Source organism: Zootoca vivipara, chromosome 3 (assembly GCF_963506605.1).
Source record: "Zootoca vivipara chromosome 3, rZooViv1.1, whole genome shotgun sequence".
NCBI classification, from domain to species: Eukaryota; Metazoa; Chordata; class Lepidosauria; order Squamata; family Lacertidae; genus Zootoca; species Zootoca vivipara.
Window position 1 is genome coordinate 99937411 of NC_083278.1, and position 20690 is coordinate 99958100.

General features: G+C 41.1%; 2 protein-coding genes across 5 annotated transcripts in view; one reads left to right on the top strand and one right to left on the bottom strand.

Moving 5' to 3' along the window:
* SLC3A1 (solute carrier family 3 member 1) overlaps positions 1-1990 on the top strand; it is a 27344-nt gene extending 25354 nt beyond the window's left edge. The window contains exons 10-11 of one of the 2 annotated variants that reach the window (XR_004692338.2): positions 105-268; positions 1138-1990. Coding sequence is in view for 1 of the 2 variants with exons in the window: in XM_035111189.2 (XP_034967080.1) it covers positions 105-116 (12 nt within the window). In the remaining variant the exon portion in view is untranslated. Of the gene's footprint in view, positions 1-104; positions 608-1137 lie in introns of those variants that run through there. The other variant, XM_035111189.2, reaches the window with a different exon arrangement.
* PREPL (prolyl endopeptidase like) overlaps positions 1-20673 on the bottom strand; it is a 25574-nt gene extending 4901 nt beyond the window's left edge. For 2 of the 3 annotated variants that reach the window (XM_035111186.2, XM_035111185.2), the window contains exons 1-12: positions 19880-20673; positions 18977-19348; positions 18105-18233; positions 16338-16407; positions 14618-14821; positions 13621-13741; positions 11345-11561; positions 8859-9044; positions 6031-6234; positions 4969-5144; positions 1983-2199; positions 601-750 (exon numbers count right to left, since the gene is read on the bottom strand). In XM_035111186.2, the coding sequence (XP_034967077.1) occupies positions 601-750; positions 1983-2199; positions 4969-5144; positions 6031-6234; positions 8859-9044; positions 11345-11561; positions 13621-13741; positions 14618-14821; positions 16338-16407; positions 18105-18233; positions 18977-19186 (1884 nt within the window). In that variant the 5' untranslated portion in view covers positions 19187-19348; positions 19880-20673. The remainder of the gene's footprint in view (positions 1-600; positions 751-1982; positions 2200-4968; positions 5145-6030; positions 6235-8858; positions 9045-11344; positions 11562-13620; positions 13742-14617; positions 14822-16337; positions 16408-18104; positions 18234-18976; positions 19349-19879) is intronic. The other variant, XM_035111187.2, reaches the window with a different exon arrangement.
* Positions 20674-20690: the final 17 nt, after the last annotated feature.

Here is a 20690-nt window from a genome sequence, read left to right on the forward strand (position 1 = left end):
GCAATTCATCCTCCTCTCTCTTTCAACACAACTGAGAGATGTGTTATGTTAAGGATGTGATGTGGTGCTTTGTTCTCTCCTAATATTGCTTTCTCTCTACTTAGGCTTATATCTGATCTTGGGAATAACATTTCCATGTCTCGTTACTTTGCAAAGGAGCCTGGATAATTTGGGCTGGCCTGTGAACTGACCTTCTGCTAGGGGTTGCACATGACGTGTATTTTTTCATGTTGTAAGCTGCCTTGAGCATGGTTTGAACTGTAGAAAGGTAAAAAATTTATGGATAAAATTATGTATGTTTGTATGTATGTCATATTGATAAAATTATGTATGTTTGTAAGTATGAAGAGTTACAGGGCAATTCTAGCTGTGTTACTAAGAAGTTAGTTTAATTGCTTTTGATAGGGCTTCTAGGCATGCACAGATCCGCAGCTAAAGCAGTTTCTTAGTACCGTCCTATTGAAGGTTCTTAACTTGGCTTGGATCACAACCATTCCTAAAAACACCTGTCTGAACTGTAAAAACTGCTATTGAGATTCATCCCCCCCCCCCGCTTGCTTGAAATGCACTTTGTAGTATTAAGAATAGATGAACTGGTACCTGTGGCCTAATATTCTGATAGGGACAGTAGCTTTGGATATATTCCTTGCAAGTCTCATCAACCAAAGGATTACCCCATTCTTCTTGTTCTTCAATAGTTAGGGGGAGATGAGGGTCCAACATTGTATTTAAAACATCCAGGAATGGGGCCTGTGAATAAAATGAACATTTTTTCCCCACAACTTCAAAAGACTAATTATATAAAATTTTAAAAACCCAGATGTAATATGTAAGCCTGCTGATATTTCCCAGTGTACCCAACCAGGTCCTCTAATTAGGCCGTTGTAAGAAATTAGTAGTAGAATCTTCATGCATATTAATGGTTAACACGTTTGAGGAGAAATACTTTCCATTTGCTTACTGAATTTTATTTGCCCATTCACCCACGTTGGAGAGATCCTTGTAAGCCCTTTTAAATAACCACAATGCCTGTTCCATATTGGTATAATTGTTGGAAGCCACCCAGCGTGGCTGGGGGAACCCAGTAAGATGGGTGGCATATAAATATATTGTTGTTGATGTTGTTGTTATCCATAGCAAAACCAGGCCTTCAATAAGATCATCAACTACCTTTGCTTCAAGATCCCCAGAGTATTCAGCAACCCCACAGGTGCCATCAGTCTCTGAAGAGAAAACATCTGGAATGGGCCCACCACTATTACAGGGGGAAATTGCTGCAACTAGTTCAAACTTCATTATGTAATGATTTGACCATGACAAGGGTGTGCATTACACCCCAACCCCACCCCAATCTGCGGTCCATTTCCCATACCACTTGGGAGTGAAAACTACATCAACAGTGTGTCTTGCCAAACATGTTGGACTGATGACCCTTTGAGGCAATGCCATGGAGGCCATGAAGTCCCAAGGAGGTTCAGTGGCAACCTCCATATGGATACTGAAGTTCTCCAACACCACGCCTGAGGCTCCCTGGGCTGGGGATGCCACTGGACATCAAAGTGGTTATTGGTGTGGAGGGGGGCATTATTGGGTTGTTCTTGTTTTTATTTTAATTATGTATTTTGTGTTTTTATATCATGATTTTATCCTGTGCAGCATCCTGAGACCTGCGGGTATAGGACGGTATATAAATTTAATAAATATGTAATAATAAGTCTGTCTCTCTGGTCCAACACCCGGTGCAGACCTTCTAAGTCAGAGATGGGGAAATTTGCTGCCATCTTAATCGGGGGAGGGGAAGGCTTGCAGAAACCTTTGAGAGGACCTCCACCTCCACTTTTAGATCAGAGTGAGGCTGGAGACTTAAAAGGGAAGAGAGGGAGACTTGCAAAAGCCCTTCATTCTGATCTTTAAGGAAGGGTAGGAGGCCTGCAATAACCTTTGCACTTGAGTGGAATGAAATTTAGTAGCAGTAATCTCACCTGTAAAACCATAGCTCTGATAAGGTGAGGATCATTATTGTAGAGAGCTCCTGCAAGAACTCCTCCAGCACTCACACTCGTCAGTGCTGTAAGCGCTGGCTGAGAATATCCCAGTTCATGTAACAACTTTATGCAGGCCTGGAGGTCTTGAATACCATTGTGCTTCTTTGTCATACTGCCATCTTTATGCCATCTCAGGCCTAACTCTCCTCCACCTCTGACAAATAAAAACAACAATGAAACAACTGAGAAATGTTACACATCTCTTAAAAGACAACCACCATTTTCTAATATATACGGAAGCCCTCCTATGTCATAAATAGGCCAATACATGTGCTTTGATGTCTATTTAAAGCAGGGGTCAGCAAACTTTTTCAGCAGGGGGCCGGTCCACTGTCCCTCAGACCTTGTGGGGGGCCAGACTATATTGGGGGGGGGAATATGAACAAATTCCTATGCCCCACAAATAACCCAGAGAAGCATTTTAAACAAAAGGACACATTCTACTCATGTAAAAACATCAGGCAGGCCCCACAAATAACCCAGAGATGCATTTTAAATAAAAGGACACATTCTACTCATGTAAAAACACGCTGATTCCCGGATTGTCCGCGGGCCGGATTTAGAAGGTGATTGGGCTGCATCCGGCCCCCGGGCCTTAGTTTGGGGACCCCTGCTTTAAAGCTTTCACATGTTTTTGTCAAAATTTTACAGCTAAAGAAGTGATAAAACAGCTAGATCCACAGATCTATGCGAGTGCGGTCAACTTTTGCATATGAAAGGGGACAAGGCAATTTTTGCAGGTCCTTTCTTCCTTTTCCATGCCCTGAAAACCTGCTTCAGAGGACCAGGGGAACCCCTGGAAGAAAATGGGAGGTGGGGCAGAGGGCTGCAGGTGGAAACCAGCATAGGGTGCTTATTTACGCATCACTGAAAAATGGGAAGTGCATCTCGAAAGAGAGGGTGAAAGAGGGCACCAATTTGCATAAAATGTGCATATGCTAATATTTATGTATGCAAACTCAGAAATTATCACAACAATTTAAGCAGAAATACAAATAATCTCAGCAGTGTTGGGGAGACTGTGACCTATGTGCCTCCTCAGTCTGTTGTCTAGGAGCTAACTGTTCTCCCTTCTTATTTTTTAAACATTAAACTGAACTTGGAATGGGCAGCTTTTCAAACAGAAATCTGTCCTCCGTAAAGTAAGACACCTGGTCAACCTAAATTGGCAAGCGCTGTCACTCCATCTTTTGTCCCTACAAGCCTTTGCTTAAAGCTTCTTTGGAAATGCAAGGACTTCCATTCACGGAAGAGCTCAGCTGGACCCAACCCATTATGTTTAGTATTCTGGAGAAAAGTTATTTATTTATTCATTCATTCACTTCAAGGCAATGCAAAATTCTTAAAACTGTTCTGAAAGCAAAGTATCGTTTTACAGTGATTGTATTTTATTTTATTTTGCCTAAACTACTGTATTTTAAAACTCAGCACAGATTTTTCCAATACCTTAGTCAGGTTTGCTAATCAGGAAAGAGGTATAAAGTTGCTCACATTCTTGAAACAATACAAACAAACACATAGCATTTCTAAATTTACAGGTAAGACCTACCACCCAGAGCAGTTTTTCAATTTGGAAATAAGGTTAAGATGGTGAAAAGCCTGTTTAAACATTATGTGGAAGGAGGGGAAGCAGATATGGGAGTCATGTGCACTTCTGCTGTAATTTCAGATCGGTGAGCTCCAGGGGTTGTTTGGATTCACAGAGCACACAGACTGAGACCCACTAGTCCCATATCATAGCAGAAGTACAAAAAGAAGAAGCATGCCTTACGTCAGGCTAGTGCCCACTTCTGAGTAACATTGGGGCCTTTTCTTTTTCTTTTTGCTTCTGTACAAATTCTGCTTCTTTTAAAAAGGCTGGCATAGAATTAATTTCCAAATGATTTATATATTTTCCCCTATTGAAACCAAGGGCAGCCCAAGGCCACAATCCCAAGAACACATATAGGGAAGTACCGTATTTTTCTGTCTATAAGACGCCCCCATGTATAAGACACCCTCTATTTTTGGGGACTCCGATTTAAGAAAATGGGGGAAGATCTATCCGTGTATAAGATGCTCCCAAATTTTGGACATTATTTTTTAGGAAAAAACCTAGTCTTACTTGGTAATTGGACTTACTTCCGTGTTGTGTTACAACAAGGGGGGGGGGGAATCTTACTTTTTATATATTTATGTGTTATATTTGTCAATTCCATCAAAACTGAGTTGAGGACCTGGCATCCTGAGATATGCTATGTATCAACTGTGGTGTCATACAAAAATAACCAGTAATGATTTGTCTAAATAAATTTTATTGTTTATTTTGTTGTTTTACAAAATCATGCAGAGAGAGTGGGAGAGAGAGAAACTATTTTCTTTTGAATTATTTTCAGCTGCTGTATTGGTTATTTAGAATTATGTGGAACAGTTGAAAGTCCTTTATATGCTGCCACACAAAATAAGACAGAAAAATTAGTTAATGGGATAGGTTTATAAAAAACTAAGGTGACTTTTTGGCAGCAAATATATCCTTCATTATTTGTTTTTAGGTGAATGTAAATCACCATAAGGCTAATGCAATATCAGAATAGAATTTTACATGACATGCTGAAAGAAAAGCCTTATATGGGGGAAGCTACCACAGGAATAGTATGAAAGATCTCAAAAAGGCTTTCGAAAATCCAATCAGTTTTCACTAAGCCAAAGAACTGAAACAGCTGCATTTTCATCCCTTGAATCTAACTGAATTCATCTAAGCAACAGTAATTTTAAGAAATTATCGGCAAACAATAGGTAACATAAATTTAGGAGGAAATTGTTTGCAAATGGAATGGGAAACTTTATAGTCAAAAGGAAAACTTCAAGCACTGAGAATATATCAATCACATTTTCACAAGCAACAGAAGCCACAAGACAATGGCTTTTAGTGTATAGATCTTACCTAACATGACAGTATGCTAATATCCACCCATCCTTGATTAGCATTAAATTTTCTGCTTTAAAGCTCATGTTCAAGTCTATGCCATAAGCTCCATATACATGAACCAGAAGTGGCATCCTGCGCAGCTCTTTAGAATTGGCTTTATGAAAAACTGTAATTGGCACGCAAGTTTCATCCTGAAAATGAGGGAGTATTTTGCATGAAAGGATGTTTCAAAGTTCACAAGGAATGCACAGGTACAAAAGCTTCAATTACATATTTTAAACATGTTTTTCTTATTACAGTAATTCCTTGGCACTTTGCGCAAAAGCACTCTTGACAAATGAAACGGAGATTAGCCTGCCACTGGGTTCGTTTACCAATGTGGAGCATAAAAACTCATTTAAACGCAACACCTGAGAAATCTATAAACCATGAAAGCAACTGGCTCCTCCTACACCCTCTAATGATACCCATCTGCATTATGACCTGAGCAGCTTAGCACTTAGTGCAGCAGCAAAGCTTTTATTATAAACTTAGCATTTCTATATACATATATATTTATCTTAAAGCTTGCAAGTTTGAGATGAATTTTCCCCTGTGTGACTGAAACACACATAAAGCAAAGTCAAGTTATTTTACTCTCCTTTGCATTTCATAAAGATTTAACACACATGAAAAAAATTGTGGGAGGGGATTTTTGCATGAATATTTTTTGCTGTCACAGATGTTACTTGTTTCTGGTTGTTTTTATTTGTAGTAGGAGCAGGTGATGTCAAGCTGTCCTTCTCTTCCAGCAGGATAAACCAAGTATTAATGTGATAAGAGACAACTCAGTAAGTCTCGTGTACCATGACATTTTCTCTTGCCTAAAGAAATAACACCATCACCTTCAATATTCTCAAAAAGTAAAAACAGAAAAAAAGCAAATTTAAATTTCCTGAATCTCTTTCTGCAGGGCTGAAAAGAAACACTCATAGGTCTAGTGAATATGCACATCCAGAGGCCATTATATGGTGTCAATTTCTATTTTCCTTCCAGTTGCTGCTTTAAAAAGGGCAGGAAGAGAACAGAAAGTCTTACCTTGCTTTTAGCTTCTAATCGTACAGTGTGACAATTCATTGTAACTGGCACCTCTTGCTCAGTGTGCTCAATAAGGCTGTTTTTCATCACTGAATATGCAAAACGTACTGGAGGTTGAACTGGGGAGATGAGCCAAAAGTAGAAAGTGCTGGCGGTGTACTCAGGATGAGGATCCAATTCAAATGAACAGGCCCAGGCAGGTAGCTGGGAGTAAAAAACCCACAGTTAGTAATACCCCGCTCCCCAGGCTTTGAGATTTTCTCTACATAACTGAATCCCAGGCTTCCCCTCTGATGAAAGGATTCAAACTTCAAGCTTAATTAACTTTGGCATATGTGTTTGCCAGGAGTTGCTTTCCCCCCGCTCTCTCTTCCTCTCCGTAAATTAAGAGGCGAAAAAAGTCAAAAGAAACAGTGTGACAATGAAGGCAACAATTTAGCTAACTTTCCCCCTTCCTTAAAAGCTGCTTAATGAGGTTCAACAATAATGCAAGTGGAAAACAGAATATTACGTTGTTTTGAAACAAAGGGAGCGAGCAAAGCAATCAAATCACCTTTAAAAACGATATATTGGCATTAAGTAAACACAGCCATTGTGATGCTTATGTATCTGTTTTAGGGATGTTTGTCTTACTGACCCCTGACACCCCTGTATTATTAGGAAGTTTTGAAAATCTTTCTTCTCTCTCCCCCCCCCCCCGTCTGCTCTCTCACTCTATCCAACTTGAAATGCAGCCAAGTCAACGTCAGTTATTGCACTGAGGCCATGCATCGGCTTTGCAGAGCTCAGCCACTTAGAATCCTTGCCTCTGACTCTATTCCCAGCGCTAGCCACTGTGAAGAACAAAATCATTTTTTTGGCACAGCTACACTCAGAAACTCAGGGCTATTATGTTTTAAGACTTAACACTCCTAGAAATGAAAAGAATCAGGATTCATTCTCTGAGAGCAGCAGGGTCTCTTACCCACTGCTTACTTTCTTTTAAGGAGTTCTGGTTAGTAGGTTGATAAAGGCTTTGGGAATTGTGGCAGTCAGAGTCAAAAAGCTTTACACAGAAAAACCGCACTCCGTGTAATTGATTAAAACCTGAAGAGGATCATTCTAAAAAGTCTAGAAAATCCTACAAAATGGGTACTATATTTAACTTGAATGCTACAATTAGGAGAATGGTTTGGGAGTGTGTAAGTTTACCCTTTTATTGCAAGTATGCTAAGTGAAATTTTGAAATATTTTCAGATAACTGAGTTTTAAGGCAGGAGTTAGCCTAAGGTTTTTAAGAGGCAGAGCTTTTGTCCTTTGATTTATAAAGTTCAAAAGAAAGCCTGGATTGACAAAGTTATGCTTCAAGGAAGGAAATATGGTCAATTTTATCTAATAGAGTTAATCTTAGATAAATGAGACTTTTTGGTTAATTAAAAGGGTTATTTCTATAGGGTTACTTCAAGACTGCATGCAGCAATTTACTATGGAAATAAATCAAGGTACAGGTATAAGGATTCACTTTGTGTTTTATGTATGTAAGATGAACCACTAATGATTTTTCATTTATGCTACAAAACCACCCAATATTTTGTAACATTGTTTTACTTTGAAAATAAGCATTTCGGAAATAGCTGGGCTATTAATACTAATACTAATTTATTTCTATCCCGCCTATCTGGCTGGGTTTCCCCAGCCACTCTGGGCGGCTTCCAGCAAAAGATTAGAAATACATTAAATCATCAGTCATTAAAAACTACCCTAAACAGGGCTGCCTTCAGATGTCTTCTAAATGTCATATAGTTGTTTATTTCTTTGACATCTGATGAGAGGGCGTTCCACAGGGTGGGTGCCACTACCGAGAAGGCCCTCTGCCTGGTTCCCTGTAATTTCGCTTCTCACAGTGAGGGAACCACCAGAAGGCCCTCGGTGCTGGACCTCAGTATTACATTTTGCTAGCTCCAAAACTGTCCCACAGTCACAAATCTGGGGGAGCAATTGATGGTTTTTGCAATCAACAGCAGAACCTCCTCCATTTCATCATAAAAACAACTTCTAAAATAAAGCTTTTAAAATGATCATCTTGTTCATTAGTCAATTGGACTTTATTCCATCACTGAACCAGAATAGGGTAGCAGCCCTACAAGCAAAGTAAAACACACTTTAAAAGTGGGGGCAGGGGCTCAGGACATTTGGGTCACCACCTAACAGGCTGATACTATAAGCAACCACTTAACCAAGGATAATGGCAGCACAATGTAGTTGTTATCCTATATACTCACAGCATAAAAATCTGCAATGCTACATTGCTGATAACCATTTCCTCAGTATACTTAGAAAGTCAGAAGTAAGTTCCAGTGAGTTCAATGAGGTTTAGTTCCAGGTACGTGGTTATACAACTGCAGTCACAATGTTTTGTTGTTGTTGTTTCTTGGTCTACTATTATCTAAAACGATACTTTCCAAAATACTCAGTTTTCCACACTATGATCCATCACCCTTGCAGTCAGCACTAAAAGGCTATATGAAACGCACAACCAGTGCTCTTTTTCTATAAAAAGAGGTGCCGGAACTCACCATGGACACTTCCCATGTTCTCTTATAATGGCAACGGTGCCCACTTGAGAGATGCCAGAACTCAGTTCCAGAGAGTTCCGGCTTAAAAAAAGCCTTGTGTATCACTATTTATGCTACCTTGATTATATTATACTTTTTTGTGTATCCCTGGAGGCATCTGGATAAACCAAGTTCAAACTACAACTTGCCCTTAATTTATAAATTAATCTTGAGCAATAAAATACTAAGCTTAAAAATGGGAGGGTGGGTGGGTGTATAAAGCAAAACATTTACCTTAACGTTGTGAACTGAGTTTGACACAAAAGAAAAAATATCTAAATACAGATGACCGCAGAACTTCAGAAACGCAACACAGTAGTCTTTGAACATCTCTAAGTCAATTAATTTGGTATTTTCTTTCACTGTGTAAATGGACAGCCAGTTCTCCAAACCACATGAGTCAACTGAAGCTTTCATTAGCTACAAACAAAGAAGAGTCCAAACACATGTAAAAAATGGAAATTATGCAATATGCAAACGTTTTCAGAAAGCTGATCTTTTCCTCAGCTACTAATATCTTTACAGTAGCAATAGGTGACACATTAGCAGCTTAGAGTAATGTTACCCCTGACAGTTCTGGATATTCCGGAGAGGTAGTGCTTAGTTGTTTCATGGCATCTGAACAAGTATGTTACTACTCATCTTCAGATGAAATGGTAAACCTATAATCTCTCTCCCACTGTCCTCTGTAGCAGGAGGTCATGTATATACAGTATACTGCATATGGATGTTAAATTTTGATCATTTGAGGGTAATGCAACAAAAGAAGGAATAACCAACCAAGTAACACGTTTTCAGTTTCTCCTCAAGGACCAGCCATAAATCAAGAAAGTGCCCAGCTGAGCAATACTTTATATTTCTTTTCAACTATTTTACAGTGTTTCCTATAAGCTTCCACATATCTCAGCAGGAAGGACAATAAAAAAATGAAATGGGGTCCACAAGGGCACCAGAGCTAAGGAGTGGAAATGGACAGAATTGCATTTCTAGAACAATGTATACTATGAAAGTGAATTTAATGATGGAAACTGTGATAGATTTATACCAACCCTGGAGGTTGAAAATTCTTCTGCTTTTTATGAAAGAGAATAGGAAATAGTAGCAGAAGCTCCTTCAGTAGAATTTCAGAGCCATCTTTTTCAAATACATAATAACAAAAATATAGAATTATTTCATAGGTCTGAACTTGAACTAGCACCAACCTACCGTGAGGGTGCTATTCAAGGAATGAATGGGATTGTGTAGTTTTGCTGGAGAAGAGTTATCCATTTGCTGCTTTTAAAATTCAATCAACCAGTTTTTAAAGGACTAAATAAAATAAATAAAGTGGAAAGTCTATTTGCTAAGTGACTGCTCTGCTGTCAAGAGTTATGGGGGTGGGGGGGCAGAATGATCAGTTTCTAAATAACTAAAAACAATTAAAACCACAATAAAACTTCAAAATAAATTGAAAACTGGTGCAGCCACTGGTGGGAAAATGAATTATGATGCTTGTCATTAGAAATGTCAAATTATTAAAAAAAATTCAGAGCTTGTTTTTTTGAAACATGCACATCCTAAGTGCCCATTGTACTGAAAGCATCCAATTTACACTCTATTCTTCTAAATGTATAGAAAGCATTTTAAAGTCAATCCAAAGATTGATTAATGTAACTGATCAATAACTAAACATTGCACCCCTGCTTGCTCGCTTTCTCTATTACATTTCCAAGTAATGAAGAAGATAAGGAGAGGGCTGTTGGAGCAGACAAAAGCACTATCTAGTCCAGCATCCTGTCCTCAGTGGCCAACCAGATGCCTACGAGAAATTGAGAAGCAGGACATGAGCACAGGAGTACTCTCCCCACTTGTGCTCCCCAGCAGCTGGCATTCATATGCAGTTATCACAGCTAGTAGCCACTGACAGCCACTGATCCTACATGAATTTGTCCAATCCTCTTTTAAAGCCATCCAACACGGTAAGGGAATCTAGCATCTCATTATCCTTACTTCACCCTATCTTTATAATAATGAAGGTGTCTAGAACTCAACACTACAAAATCCAGAAGTCCAGTTGGGCTCACTCAGTTTAAAGCAGGGGTCAGCAACCTTTTTCAGCCATGGGCTGTGGTGGGCCGGACTATATTTTCTTTTTTTGGGTGTGTGTGTGTGTGAACAAATTCTTATGCCCTGCAAATAACCCAGATATGCAATTTAAAGAAAAGGACACATTCTACTCATGTAAAAACACGCTGATCCCCAGACCATCCGTGGGTTGGATTGAGAAGGCGATTGGGCCGCATCCGGCCTACGGGCCTGAGGTTGCCTACTCCTGGTTTAAAGTGTGTATTTCATTCCAATGGCTGATTGTCTCCTCTGAATGTTTTTTTTGTCCCATTTTTTTAGTGCATGTAAGCTGGGTGGAGCAAATGAGGATACATGTTAGGGACCATGCCCATGCACCTGAAAGCCATATATGGACTTTTAAAAAGTATTAAACTTTTTTTTTGGGGGGGGGGGATATTGAATAGTTTGGATCTGCTGCTACTAGATGTTGGAAGCAACCTAAACGCTTACTTGCATATCTGCATCTTATACCCACTGGCGGAGGAAGGGGGATGCGGTGGGTGCAGTCCGCCCCAGGTGTCATCCCTGAGGGGGAGTGACATCGCCATGCCACCCCCCCGGGACACTCGCCACACCGAGTGCTGGTGCAGCTAGCTCCGCCTCTGCCTATATACCTTGTATCCCACTGGGTCTCCATATGTAGTAAGAATGTACAACTCATTGTTTCTGTGTTCAACGTGGTAAAGGACTCCTTCTGTTCGTTGTTGCACAAGAACAGGAGACTTAAAAGGGTGGTGGGAATCAACCAACCACACTTCAGAGGCATTCTTGCTGTTACTGTTTATAGTCAGAAAGCGCTTGTCCTTTGTGCGGTAGAGATCCACAAAATATCTGCAAGGAAATAACAAACTATTAACAAACATCACCAGTAGAGATAGACAAGATATTTGGATAACAGAAATTTCAAAAAAGAAAGAAGGGGTGGTGGTGCTATCCATTGCCATTTACATAACACGAGTCTAGGGATAAAGTCTGACTCAGTAAAGCAGATTCCTATTTGCTGATCCAGCCCACAGCGGGGCTGCAGTTGCCTCTTGGCAAACAATCAGTTCAGATCTCTGGCAGGAGTCCTCTGTCCCTCTCCCAGCAGTCTGCCTCACCCATTTTTTGCTCTGGCTCCATCTCATTGGCTCAAGGGCTGCACACTTTTGGCATGCAGCCTTTGACCGTTAACCCCCGGGTAATGCAGCTTTTGACTGGAGATGCTTTGGATTGAACCTGGGACCTTTTGCTACTGAGCTCTGGTCCTTTCTCTGTCGTGACATTATCACATTTTTGGATGTGCATAGTGAGTACCATAGCTTGACATCTACTCCAGAATATGAAATCTTTCAAAATATTTAATCATTGCATATTACTTTCACTGAGGAACTTTGCAAGCCACATCCATATCTAACAATAAATGAAAAGTATATTGGGTTGGAATGGATAAAGACTTAGTTGGACTTAGGTGGCAAGGAAATCAATGGGACAAATAGTCATGAATTAAGACCACTGATTTCAGTGGGAACTAAATCCAACTAAGACTGGATCCAACCCAATATCTATCTATCTATCTATCTATCTATCTATCTATCTATCTATCTATCTATCTCTGAGTGCATTCGTTTTATTTCTTATGTAACACTGGAGTTTAATGTTCTCTTTTAGTCTGCAATTCTCACATTTTCATGTTTCATTTTTACAGGTTCGTGTTTCCTTTTAAACCATTATCTCATATACAGTAATGTGTAGAATTTAGGCTCCACAATTTATTTTACAACTTTTGAAAAGGCAGAGATTGTCAGCTTCATGGAAGGAAAGGTAAAGAAAAGATTCAAGACATAAATATTAGAACAAGAGGTTGTTCAAACATTTATTCTGCTTTCTTTCCAAAGGACTAAAAATCACGGCACACGGACAAACTAATGCAGGACAGGACTTACAAAGTTGTGGACCCTTTATACAAAAACCCAGCAAATTAGCCTCTTTGTCAATGGAACTCTAACTCTTCCAAGAAAGCTACAAGCTGATCTTTACTTCCTTCTTTTTAGGAAAAAGAAATATTTCTGCATTTTTTTTAAAAAAAAAACACAAGTGTTTGATCAAAACCTACTCTTGGTGCATACTTTCAGCACATAGATAAGTGCACCAAATCAATGTGGTTTGTATTCGAAGAAATAAGAATAATTATATGAATGAAACAGGACTTCCCCAACTCCCTTGCAGCTGCCCCATGAAGAGCTGCTTCTGAGGATTGAGGGATGCTTGGGAATTGTACCTAATACAGTATGGGGAGTGGGAGAGCTGCAGCTGCAGGTAGGGAAGCAGCCAACATCAGGAAAGCTCCATTGTATAAGCAAAAAGGCCTTTTGCTTGAGCTGGTTCCAAGCCTATATTCATTTGCCCTGTGAGCACACCTGGCTGGATCCAAGCCTATATTCATTTGCCCTGTGAGCAAATAAGAAGGAACTGGCTTTGTTTTGTCTGGAGAAGAATTAAAGGGCATATGATAAAACTCTTCAAATACTTTATATCTAATTACATAGAAAGGGCAAAGATCTGCTGCCCCACTTATATACATTTTGATTTCCTAAGAGCAAGGGAAAGGGAATGAAATTCCCCCCCCCCCGCCCTGAACTCAGATGTTGAACCGAATCAGACAGCATCCAAAGCACTTTTGACCAAGGCTTTTTCCAAAGAGCGGAATCAGGGTCCAAACAAAATTTTGTGGTCAGTGCACACTCCTAATATTAAACTAGAAATGATTTTTGGGTTCACATGCTCCTCCTTCAGACCTCCCATTGCATACTGACAGTAGTGTTTTGATCCTGGCTAAAGCAAACCACAGTTTCCCATTACATACAAAATGGATCACACAGAGAGAAAACTGCTCAATATATTCAGTTACCTTGTATCGTGTTCCGTATAAACAAGCTCAGAGTGTTTTTTATTAAAATCACATAAATACACATGACGACACTGTAGGTTCTTCTGGGTGGTATAGAAGAGAATCTCATGTGCAGCCCATTCTGGGGGATGGAGGGGGAAGGGAAGGAAAGTCAAATTAGTGTTTTTGCAATTATGAAAGGAACCAGGATTTTAGTTTTGGAATTTGAGAAATCCATTGTGTTTATTTATGGTAAGTTGAAAATGTGAAAATGAAAAACCTTCCAAGCACACACAGTAGTCTGTGTATGACCCTTTGGATCTCAGTCACTGACCAGAAGCTTGAATTTAATGTGAAGAACGGCAGATAACCAGTGCAGGCTTAGAACCTTTCCTTCTCTTAAACAATAAGCATGTAACAGTTCTTCATTGTTGAGTTAGATTTAGTCATCTTTCTTCAATTTAATCTTCCTGCTCTCCCCCCCCCCCCAGCACCTGATGCAAAATATTTTATCATGGTGAATATTAAAGTTTCCTCACAGCTAGCATAAACATGGCAGCTTTGAGGATGCAGCTGTGAGCAAAAGCAGTTGGTGCAGTGCTGCGCCTCCTCCCTCCTGACAGCAATGTCACTGCTACTCATTGGGATGGTCTGAAGGTGGGATAGAGCAGCAGTGAGATTGGCTCTGCCATACACCCACAGCCCTAATCTAGCCCTCCTGCCAGTGCGTCCATGCAGCTCCCACCTCACTGCCCCCCTGTCCTGCCAAGCCAACTTACTCCTGTTTGCAAGTACCTATTGAGCAGTGCCCGTGACATCACTCATTATAAGTGACACAAATTTCTTTCTTTTATTTTATTTGGAGGCTGAAACAGGGATCTATTTAGACAAATTACAAATGCATGGGCAACATCTGATAAACCTGAATGATGTGAAGATTCAATAATAGAAGTCTGGTCTTCCATCTGAGATATACGTATTACATTACAAAGGAAAGAGGTTTATGCTAACTGCTTACCAAAGCTAAAGACATTTGGGATGATACATTCCACTTTTGGTAATGTATCTAATTTCACAACAATACACGCAGACTCTTCGGAATGTGCACTTTTAATCGCAGCAGCCATATATCTCTGATCTGGGCAAATTCGGATGCGCTGGATAAGGGAATTATGAAACGGTAGTGCTTCTGTACTAAGCAATATTTCATTGTTTCCTTCATCTACAATGTAAGAAAGAAAAGGCAATACTGTAAGCCTAATACAAAGACAGCGGGTGGCGCTGTGGGTTAAACCACAGAGCCTAGGGCTTGCTGATCAGAAGGTCGGTGGTTCGAATCCCCGCGACGGGGTGAGCTCCCATTGCTCGGTCCCTGCTCCTGCCAACCTAGCAGTTCGAAAGCACGTCAAAGTGCAAGTAGATAAATAGGTACCGCTACAGCGGGAAGGTAAACGGTGTTTCCGTGTGCTGTTCTGGTTCGCCAGAAGCAGCTTTGTCATGCTGGCCACATGACCTGGAAGTTGTACGCCGGCTCCCTCGGCCAATAATGCGAGATGAGCGCCGTAACCCCAGAGTCGGTTACGACTGGACCTAATGGTCTGGGGTCCCTTTACCTTTAATACAGTACAAAGAACAGCTATTGTTTCTGTGTACTTTTTGTGACTTTTATAAATGCAGTGTTTTCCTATTAAGTAGCAATGTATACATGCACGTTGTTCCAGCTAAAGATAGTCATGGAACAAATTAGGTATGACAAATCTATGTCCCAGTTCTTCAAACGAAATTAGAACGCAGCTCTAAATCCCACTTACCTGAGTGCCACTGAATTAAAAGAGACTTACTTCAGTGCAGACATGTATAGGATTACATGGACTGTCACAGCTGAATGAATAAGACTGTGCTACTTTTTTTTTTTGCTTGATAATGCTATCTTAACTAATACTAATGGCAATATTTGTACTGTCCAGGTGATAAAGATTCCATAACTAGCAAGAAGCCCACCCCCCAAAAGCCTCCCACTCTGGATCATCTTCTGCAGCGTAAATTCCTTTGGAATGGGGTGGGCTGGCTTTTTAAGCACAGACGACTCTCTGGAATGGTGTGGGATGCAATCTGAATGGTTGCAGTCAGACTGGGGAAAATTGATAAGAAATTGGGGATCCCTCTTACATAAAGAGAAATATCTTCCAGTTGTAGGAGGGGCTCTCTGGATTCCACCCAATAATTTTGACAAAAGAAAAGCTTGACAAAATGTAAAGCTTTACTTTACATCTGGATTTTTCATCAGATTTTCGCCCCTAAAATTAGATTGTTTCAAATGTACTGTGTCACAGATTATGAAGCAAAGCTCAACATATGGCTCTTAGCTTTGAGTCATTTCCCTATCTCAGGCTGTGGTTAGAGCCTTGGCAAAGCAGTGGGAAACTCCCTCAGAAAATCTTCCGGATCCACCAGCCACCAAGGGTGGAGAGCCATTGGTAGTTGGGGAGACCATGCACTCCCAAACTACTTCAGACAAGAAAGTCATAGAATGGATACTGAAATCCCTCAGGTCCAATAGCCTTAAGAGTCCTCACCACCACCACCTCTGGTAGGACACAAAACATGTCCCCTTGCTAAACCATTCTTTGCTGTAATGCGGTTTGACTGCTGGTTTTTGTTGTTGCTAAAACTGGGCATGGGAACACTGAAAACAGTAAAAAGAAACCACCCTGGGCAACAAGAAGAGGGACTCATACCTACTTCTCCCAGCTTCGAACGAAATATGCAGCCATTTTCTTCAAAGTAAACATACTCTCCAAACCTAATCTGTTTAAAATCAAGACAGACATGAATCCAATACAAAATCTGTAGAATTAGGTCATCATCTCACATTAGGAGTCCAAATATTTTTCTAAAGCTTCTGCATAACAAACTGAACTCTTTTGAAGTTTATGGAACACACAAAGAACGAGAAACAATCAGCATTAGCAAATAAGGTTTATTAATGTAATTATCCTAATTACTAATTGCTCACAGAAACAATTGGGATACTGGTGCATCCCCAGATATTTGGCCATGGGCAGGGTCATTCTCTCCTCCAACCCAGGCTGCTGGAAGGTTTTAATTGTTTTTAAGTTATGTGGTGGTGGTTATTGTTGTTTCTTTTTATTGAGGGAGGGGAGATGTTTCTGGGAGGAGAGGAGAGGAGCTCGGGCAAATCACAGTGGTTCAGGATATGGGAAAGTATGGTGTGGGAGGTGGAGTAGGTTAGATAAGGCACAGGCTGTTAGTGATTGAGCCGTGTGCCAGCCCCTCCTCCAACCTGGAGAATTCCTCCAATCTGGAGAATATCAGTCAGCCCTTGGGTCTGCGGCTGCTGTTGCTGAATGCCAGATCAGCTCTGAATAAGATCTTCCTCGTGATCTGATTATGGATGAGGAGGTCAATCTGGTCTGTATCACTGCGACCTGGGTGGGTGAGCAGGATGGAATTGATCTCACCCAGCTGTGCCCACCTGAGTACTCAGGGCAGCATCAGGGCAGATTTGATGGTTGGGGAGGGGGAACTGCTGTGATCTATACACATTATCTCTCTACAGTGGTACCTCGGTTTAAGTACACAATTGTTCCCAGGAGTCTGTACTTAACCTGAAGCGAACTTTCCCATTGAAAGTAATGGAAAGTGGATTAATCCGTTCCAGACAGGTCCGCGGTGTACTCATCCTGAAGCATACTTAACCCGAAGTATGAGTGTAATATTGGTTCTGGAAGTCCGTACTTAACCTGAAGTGAATTTAACCTGAAGCGAACTTTCCCATTGAAAGCAATGGAAAGTGGATTAATCCGTTCCAGACGGGTCCGCGGAGTACTTAAACTTAAAGTACTCAAACCGAAGCGTACTTAAACCGAGGTATGATGATATATCCTGTTGTGTGTGTGTGGGGAGGATCTAGAGTATGTGTTCCTGATATTGAGCAATGGAGACAGATTCTGCTGGTTTACTGCCCACCGCACTGCCTAGCAATATCCCCGAGTGCTGGCTTGGGGGATTTCAACATTCATGCGGAGGTGACTGGCTCAGGACCTCATGGTTGCCATGACAACATGTCATGGGGCTGTCCCAGCTGTGCCTCTATTAGGACAAGGATAGCTGAACTTCTGTCATCTATGCTCTGGTAATAAGGCAGCGTGTTGTATGTGGGGCTGCCTCTGAAGAAAGTTCATAAACTTCAGCTGGTGCAGAATCCAGCAGCTAGGTTTGAGCCTATATTGCCAATTCTGGCCCAACTGCACTGGTTGCCAGTTAATTTCCAGGCCCAGTTTAAAATGCTTAAATGGCTTAGGACCACAATACCTCAAGGACTGCCTCCACCCATATAAACCAACCCAGACCTTGCAATCATAATATGAGTCTCTTCTTTGTGTGGCTTCTCCGTTAGATGTCCAGAGGGTGGCAACATGAGAATGGGCCTTTTCTGCAGCGGCTCCCTGCTTGTGGAGTGCTCCCCCCATGTATTTTCTTACCGCTGGGCTGCTCAGACTGGATGAATACTTGTCATAATGAGCTTCTAATCTTTGTTTGATCCTCTTTGTCATAGCCATATATTTTGCTGAACAAGCTCTCCAGTTCTCCTGCTCTGACTCTAGAAGATCCTGGTACAAAACAAGACACAAAAAGCCAAGTTCTATTAAGTAGGAACTGCATTCTCTGTCATGCATTGTAGAACTATGCTCAACAAACTTGGCCTTGCAGCAATTTGGCCAATACAATTTTGTATACTAAATGACAGGGGGGTTAAGTCAGGACCACACTAAGCATGTTAACCATGTGAACATAATTATTATTTTTTCAATCTTGGGGATACTCAATAAGCCTTGAGATCATACGGGCTGGGAGTGGGGTTTTTTTCTCTTTCTGTCACACTCCCCAAAGTACTGCCTCTCCAAAGGTGCTATTTGTACTTCAAGGGAAGTCTTCATTGCTGCTATTGATGGGTTCCCTTGCAAGCTGCAAGTAGCAGCTTTGGAGATGTGATATTTGTCAGGATCATGGCAGGCAGAGGGAGTATTAACCCCCATTCTCAGCCTCCACGGTCCTAAGGCTGCTCAGGCTTCCATTTCTGCTCTTTAAATACCAAAAGGTGTACTTTAACTGCATTTATATTATTAATGTCATTTCTAGTTTGGCCTTCAGAACAGAAGGTACCATCGTAAATGCAAACATTGTGCAAACAACAAAGATTGTCAGTGTACCTCATTTTGTTTGCACATGGAAGAGGATTTCTGCCCATCAAGAAAAAAGAATGTGATATCTCTGATCTATGAACTATTTAGGGTCTTCTCTATCCTCCTACACAAGGATCAACTGGGCTGAAAGATTTGTTCAAATGGCATACCTTACAGGAAAAGAACCTCCATGACTGAGTGGCTCCATGGGAATGAGGAACAACACAGGGATTTCTCAGGTACCTTGCAAAGAAAAATGCCTGTAGCTTTGTTTGACTACAAGATCTTAGGACTGGAGATGCAGAACATTTAGAGCGGTTCTTGCAGTGACCAGTACTGCCCTTCAGGAGGCGAAGAAAGTATCTGGAGCCTGAAAGCATGATGATAACATATTCATTTTATTTGATTCTTCATTTTAAAAAATATATATGTGATTCCCAAGTCAAGTCAGGCTTGATTAAACTAGACACCACCACACGGTATGAACTGATGGTAAGATTTCCATCCCAGATATGCAGCATGTACAGGAACCAGAGTGAAAGCTGGGGAGGGGAAAGAAACAATTGTAAACATTTCTTTACTGCTTTCCAAAAACCATACACCGTATATGTTAAAAGGTTGTAAGAATTCCCACAGGATGCTCAATATTGCCAGTATCATCGGTTAAAAAGATGCCTTAAAAGATAACAGCAACTCAATTATATTTTGCAACATAAGATCCTAACAGCCCATGCCATCTCCCCATAAAGAGCCAGGGGACTCATCTCAGGAATTCAGGCAGCAGCACCCCGGTGACATATTCCTTGCAGCAGTGAGGCAGCTCATGTTGAATGAATTATTGGCGTGATTTTTCCTGTGCTGCAGTAGCATTCTTATAAAGTATATTTACTTCTCAGCAAGCAATGACAGAGCTGCACCGTTACTATAGCTGCTAGCATATACAACCTATTTGCTGTTTTAGTAAATAAGGACATTTATTGCCTGTAACGATGCCACGGGGATTTAGCTAAATTTTAGTACAATGACCATTTCTAGTTCGACAAAATCAGCAGGAATGCAGCATTAGGACCTACCTTTTAACTTTCTGCCTTTCCGTAAGCAGGTATATAATACTTCAGGGGGGAAACGCGAATCTCACAGCGGAAGCCGCTACAGCTCAGAATCTGTTCATCGCTGACAAGCGCAGCAGCATGGTGAGACGAACTGCGATGGCATCATAGCTCTGCGACTCAACGCCTCGGTTGCCCTCACTCGACATGCTGGATACCGTTGCCCATAAGCAAGATGGCAGCCAAGGCCGCTTTCCAGTCACTGGTTTGCCCTTAGACAAAATGGCGGCCCAGCACCACACGTCCCTTCTATCATTTTCCCTGCCCGTAGATAAGATGCCGGAGAACCTGGACCCTCCCGTCTCCATTTTGGTTCCGGGCATTTAAATACCGCCCCCCCCCCCAACCCCTGATTTGAGATCATTATCCCAACTTCTCTTTCTCTCTCTCTTGTTAAAATTATACTCAACATCAGCCTGATATTTTATCCCGGGCCGAAGCCAAAATAAAATATTTATACTTTTAAAGTTTTCATAGCGATTTTGGGTTGTTGTTTTTTTTTAAAAGAGGGAGCTACCGTACTGTGCCTTAACACGACGGGCAGAAAAATCAACAGGTGAAGTTCCTCCCCGTCTTCCTATGGCTCCTTCTGCCATGGTGGCGGAGAGTCTTCAAACCACGTCTTCCCCACCTTGAAAAGAAACGCTCAAAGAGGTCATATAAAACTCCTGCGGAGCAGTTATAACCAAGTCTCGAAAGCTTCCCACGTCCATTTCCCCTCACAGTTGCCGCAACGTCCCTTAGCCCTTCTCAAAGATGGCGCCCAACGTCCCTC